The sequence below is a fragment of the Triticum aestivum genome, chromosome 3A (genome assembly GCF_018294505.1).
Source record: "Triticum aestivum cultivar Chinese Spring chromosome 3A, IWGSC CS RefSeq v2.1, whole genome shotgun sequence".
NCBI classification, from domain to species: domain Eukaryota; kingdom Viridiplantae; phylum Streptophyta; class Magnoliopsida; order Poales; family Poaceae; genus Triticum; species Triticum aestivum.
The window spans coordinates 604,235,733-604,241,881 of NC_057800.1; the positions used below are offsets into that span (position 1 = coordinate 604,235,733).

The 6,149-nt window shown below is 56.5% G+C and overlaps 1 protein-coding gene across 1 annotated transcript; it reads right to left on the reverse strand.

Moving 5' to 3' along the window:
• Positions 1 to 353: 353 nt before the first annotated feature.
• LOC123057030 (zinc finger protein ZAT12-like) lies at positions 354 to 1,186 on the reverse strand. Its single transcript, XM_044480205.1, has one exon. The coding sequence runs from the start codon at positions 1,101 to 1,103 to the stop codon at positions 354 to 356; it is 750 nt and encodes a 249-aa protein (XP_044336140.1). The 5' UTR covers positions 1,104 to 1,186.
• Between the last annotated feature and the right edge of the window lie 4,963 nt (positions 1,187 to 6,149).

Consider the following 6,149-nt stretch of genomic DNA (forward strand, 5'->3'; position numbering starts at 1 on the left):
GCCATGAGCTCACCCGCCTCAAGGCCGAGTGCGAGGAGATGTTCGAGGAGCTCATCGAGCCCGCGATGAATTTGGTGTTTGCGTTCCCACACATGGAACTGAATTTTAATCCGAATCTCTTGCAGAGTAATATAAATCATGTTTCGTCACTACAAGTGGGCCCCACGCCATGTCGATGGCCCGTCAGCCATATACGATGCCACGTCGACACACTTTACGTCTATGGATGAGATTAACACCGTATTTGCACGTTTGTGCCAAGTTTTAGAACCAGCTCAGTGTATTTTTCAAGTTCAGGGACTAAATCAAACATCCGTGACAAATTCAAGCACCAACTTTTCTTAAACCATAAATCAACAAATTGAAACAGAGACATCAGTATCTTCCAATCTAACACAACAAGGATCTAGTTGCAAGTATCGTTGTCTTTTTCCCAACTTATCCAAACATTCCTTCTCGCTCGGCTCGTGGGCCTCGGCATCGGCCTCGCCCTCGGCGCGGTGCCGTCGCATGTGCCCGCTCAGCGCCTTATGTACACCCTGCCCGGTAGCAGCGCCGAGCCCCGCCACGTTCCTACACTTGGCGCAGTTCTCCGAAGGCGTCAGGTTCAGGTCCAGGCAGATCCCGCCGGCGTCGCACGACGCCAACTCCGTGTTGGTCGCCGCCGCCTCGCAGCTCGGCGCTCTGGCTGCGGTCTCGGCCTCGACACGGTGCCGGCGCATGTGCCCACCCAGCGCCTGGCCGACGGCGAACTGGAGGCCGCAGACGGGGCACTCGTGCACCCTCGGCCTTGGCGGCTGCGGCGGCACCGAGGGCATCTGGCGGCCGAGGCAGAGCGCCGCGCCGTCGTCGGAGTTGCCAACCGCGTGCAGCTTCGGGCGCTTGTGGCTGGCGCGGTGGCCCCCGAGCGCCTGGAACGTGGGAAACTGCCGGTTGCACGTCTTGCACTCGAACACGCGGCCGCCGCCCATGGCCTGCGCCGCCCCGGCGACGGCGCGCTGGTGGTGGTGCTGCTGGTGCTGCTGCGCGAGGAGCATGAGCAGGCGGGCCGTGTCCAGGCCTCCAAGCTCCATGTCCCACACATCCCTGCCTCTCTTGCTCATGGCTGATGTCTCTCGAGTTGAGACTTGAGACTCGATCGCTGGCAGGCTAGTCCCCCGATCAAAAAGTCGCTCGGTCGTGTATCGCTCTCGGCTAATCTATCGGCTGCACTGTGTAATGCATATGTGGCTCTGGCCCGTATGGCTGGTGGCTCTTATAGTGTGTCCCGGGTTGGGCCGGGGTTTGGCTCGCAAGTGTTTGTTAGCTGGGTTTTTTTTTTTTGAAATCTTTTGTTAGCTGGGTTCTAGACGTGGACGTGTGTGCATCAACTTTTCGATGGGGAAGTTTGACCGGCGCGGTGTGAGAGATTAGTTACCGGTACTAGTCTACTACAGTAGTACCACCCGTACGGATCTGCGTTCAATCTTGTCATGTGAGTCTAGGTAGCAGTATCTAGTCTAGTCAACATGTGTGTTCAGGCGAGCTGACTCTTCTAGAACCGTAAACAGCAGACACCTGTGGACCTGCCCGATGGTGGCGTAGCGTGTCCGTGCGCGGGTGTTTTACTTCCGCGCGACGATCACGACCCAGCACGCACGTACGGGTTTCGGCCGGTTGTTCACACTCCCGCTGGTGTACCTTGTCTTGTTGCTGCGGTCACCAAATTTATTGTCTCGGCTGGAAGGGTCAAACCGATAGTTTGAGACGAGATCGACACGACTGGCTCGGTTCAAATCCTCTAGAATGAGCGGCGTGACGTCCATGCCCAGAATGGGGGGTCCGTAACCTCGGTGCAATTTTGAGACGGAAGGAGTATTATATATAAAGTGATTTAAATGATCTTATATTTCTTTACGGAGAGCTAGCAAGTTGTCTTCGTTATTTTTTAGCTTATTATACATAGCAGTCCAAGTTATTGTTGATTTATCCCTTGACCGGGGTTAACTGCTCCTAGCAGTTGCGGACAACTGATAGGAGTGTGCTGAACATGATCGTGCAGGCTGCTCGGCCGTTAATTGTTTTTTCCGGGCTGCTAATTGATGCGTCTGACCAGCGATGTTTATGCTTTTACTAGCCATGGAATTCTTTGGATAATCAACACTTGGTCATATTTTTTCCCTAGAGAACGAATGACAAGTTCTGCAATGACGAGCTTCTGGGAACAAGCAACTCTGCAGCAGCCAAAGTCAAATGTTATTGTGTGCTACCCGTGTTCTTAGCTTTGCCACTTGTCATGAGTTATATTTAAACAAACATAATTAAAGATCTTGCTGCCACTTGTCATGAGTTGTATTCAAACAAACATAATTAAAGATCTTGCCAAGATTAACCTAACCATAATCGCCAACTAGTTGACTAACCTGGCCAATTAAGAGAAAAGAGAAGCGGAGAAAGAGAGGCGAAGCTTGGCTGGCTGCAAGGGATTGTTGGTGACGTTGGACAACCCATGCCCTGCATATATCATATCGTCAGTAGGTAGGGTGCATATGCCGTCCGTTCTTGACGGCAAAACTACTCTCTCTATCCCATAATATAAAAACGTTTTTCACACTACACGATTTTATATTATGGGATGGAGAAAATATTTCACACATTAATCCCAACGAAAATGACTTAGTCGTACATCGTGTGAGAAATTGTAGCTCATTAGTAGGTCGCATGTAGTACGTATGCACGCATTTTGCTTGGCCCGCTTGGTCCCATCTTAGTGCCTTTCTTCACATAAATAAATTAGATACTTCAGTGATCAAGTACTGTACGTTAGTATATAATGTGAGCTCAACTAATGCACATGTTTTAAGTGTTTCTGGGACCAGAATTAAACAAATGAAACAAATTTTATGTGCATACATGAAAATGATGCCATTCAAAGCCTTCCACCCACGAAAAGTTTGGAAGACAACGAACATTCTCAAATATAAGCTCTTTGCATGCACTAGTAGAAAAATGGTCAAATGTGAAGCACATTAGTGCCGGTTTGAATTTGAACCGGCACTAATGTGACCATTAGTGCAGATTCCAACGGTGTCGGATGGTTGGTGCGACATATGCCAATGGATGGCTTATCATTGTGGGAGCCAATAAAACATCGCCGGTGCCTGAAAACGGGATAATGCGAAGACATACACGCCGGTGAATCTTACCCAACTTCAGGGCTCTCCGTGGAGATAACACCCCTAATGCTGTTCTGCGGGGTCTCCGCATGATCACTAGCTCGAAGGGTAGCTACAGAATGCTCCTTGAGCTGTTCGGTGAAAGGATGAAGGAGGGCCAGACTAGCCCGCTCCTCTTCTCCTTGTGGTGTTTAAAATCTATCCAAAGAGCGATATCCCCTGCATGGGAACCCTGGGGGTTTATATAAGCCTACCCCCGGGGGTACAATGGTAATCCGGCTGGGCGTGGGCCCCAGCCGTCTATGTCTACGCCCGCCGGCTTCTCCGCCGACTGGTGGGCCCGCCGGCTGCCGACCCTTTGGTCGACAGGCCGGCCCCACCGCCCGGGGGTCTTGTCGGGGGCTGGTTACTGTTACCTTGCCCCTGGTGACGATGGCTTTGTCGTGGTAAGCATGGCTACAGTGCCGCCGCGAGGCGGCTCATCACTGTAGCTTCACCTTCTCTTGTCTCCTTAATGAAGCACCTACTTGGAGGGAGAAAGTTGGCCGGCTATCGGAAGCCGGCCATACCCTAGGCCGGCTGCGGGAAGCCCGACCCCCTTTGGGATCTCCCTGACCAAGGGGGCCCGCCACCCACGGGTCGTACTAGCCGCTCGCCGTGGGTGACGTCACGACCATCGTGGCAACAGTGCCGCGCCGGACGGGGATGGCCGCCCCGTACGGTGCACCGTGGCCAGGCGTGCGCCGGGATTCGGGGGTGGCAGGCTTTACTGTAGCCACGCCCCATCTTGTCGCCGTTATGTGGGTGCAGACTCTGAGGGCAAGACCTTAGCCGCCTGCTGAGGGGCCGGCTCCTGGGAGTCGGCCTTCTCGTGGTCTTGTTTCTCAAAGATTTTAGGGCTGGGCCGCCTTCGCACAGCCGGCTTGAGAGGTAGCCGGCTAGGGGAGGAGCCGAGAACTAAAAGCCGGTTTCGACTAGGTGTGCCGTCTCTTAGAGATCTCAAAGTTTGAAGGTGGGTGCCAGTCGGCACGCGAGTCAGGCTGTGAACTGACCGCTTGTTGTCCGCACGCCACGTGGCATCCTCCGGCTGGAGGGGCCTGCCAGCCCACGCGCTCGACGGGACGCCGCCGCAGTCTGGGGCCCACCACTACAGGGCCTCGACCCACGCGCGGATCTTCTGCGGCCTGGACGGACCGCGCGTGCCCCAGCGGCGGTTTCCCCACACCGTAATGGCGCGACAATCACGATGCGTGGGGGAGTGGGTGTAGTTAATCCCACATCCCTCCCACGTCCTGCCTCCTCGGCTTCGTCGCATGAGGCTATAAGTAGGAGGGAGGAGGGGAGCGCCAAACGCTCGCGCTCTCTCCCTTGCTCTGCCCCCTCCTTCTTCTTCCTCCTCTCGTCACGGCAGCTACATGCCGCCGCTTGGCCTTCCTGCCAATCTTCTTGACTCGCCGTCGCTTCGTCGCAGTTGGGTTGCGTACCCTCCTTTCATCGCACCTTTCTCGCCGCCGCGCCGTCCCGATGGCATTGTCGAGCTCCTGGGACGGCTCCAACGTCCACGACGACCATGTCGACTTCCTCCGTCGGACGCGGCGGCTGCCGGGCGCGGATCTCGTGCGGGTCCGCCTCGCGCCGGAGAGGGAAATCTCACCGGTGCCGGAAGAGGACGAGCGGGTAATCTTCCACTCGCACTGCCTGCGCGACTTCGGCCTGCCGGCGAGCGGGTCCTCCGCTCGTTCCCCGAATTTTATCATCTCCAGCCGCATCACCTTCACTCCCAACGCGGTGATGCTGTTGTCGGCCTTCGTCACCCTGTGCGAGGGTTTTCTCGGTGTCCTCCCCACTCTTGAACTGTGGGGAGAGTTCTTTCAGTGCAAGCTCGACACCGTCATCGCGGGCGTGCCCGCCCCATGCGGTGCCTTCATCGCCATGCAGGGGGCGAGCGACAACAACCCGTTTCTGCCCATCCCGCTGATCCAGTTGGTGAAGCTCTGGCAGAAGTCCTACTTTTATGTGAAGAACATTGCTCCGCAAGGCGACTTCGTCAACCTGCCGGCTTACATAGCTGGCCTGCCGGCTGGGAGGCAGCCTTCATGGTCCTTCCGGTCCAGGTCGCTGTCTCCGGGCGGGTCCGCCTCCGTTGCCCGGTTCCGGGTGATGATCCAGTCGGAGGGTCTGTCCGGGGCCGACCTGGTGGCCGCCTTCGTGGAGCGCCGGGTGCTCCCGCTCCAGGGTCGACCTCATATGATCTACCAGATGAGCGGCCGCTTCGACCCATGCCGGCAAAGCACCAAGGAGATGCCTCACACCGAGGTGTCTTACATGGTGAACTACATTTCCAACTACAAGCTCATCGAGGAGTGGCAGTATGGCAAGGTGCCGTACTCTCGCGCCAATCCTCCGCCGGTGGTAAGTTTCTCTTCCTCTTTATCTTTGCGTGTTGCCGAGTTCATGGTGGCCGACTCCTGACCAGCCGGCCTTTCTTTGGCAGAACCTCATGCTTCTGCCAGCAGCCGGGGCCGCAGGGGTGGAACGCCAGTTCCTCCCCGACCGTACGATGGATGATGTAGACGACCCAGACCTGGGGGCGGCCGCCATGGAAGACGACGTCGCGGGGGAAGGCAGCGACGCAGGCGGGTCCGGGCTAGGGGCCGGCTTCGAGGACTGGCCAGATGACAACGAGGCCGAAGTCATCGCGCGCCGCCGACCAGCGCCCGATCACCATGGTGCAGGCCCATCCGCCGGGCCGACTGCCCAGGACGGCGCGTAGAAGCGCCGGGCCGCGTCGACCCACTTCGGCAGTCGGCCGAAGAAGCCCAAGAGTACCGCGGCGACGACCAAGCGGGACGAGGCGGCCGCGAAGGCAGCCCGCTTCCGCAAGGTGGTGAAGCAGCCGCAGGCGGTCTCAGCGTAAGTGTCGCTGTTCTCATGCCTTTCTTTTTTCTTCTTCTTCGGTTGATGTTTTTTTAAACCCTTTTTCTCAATTTATCA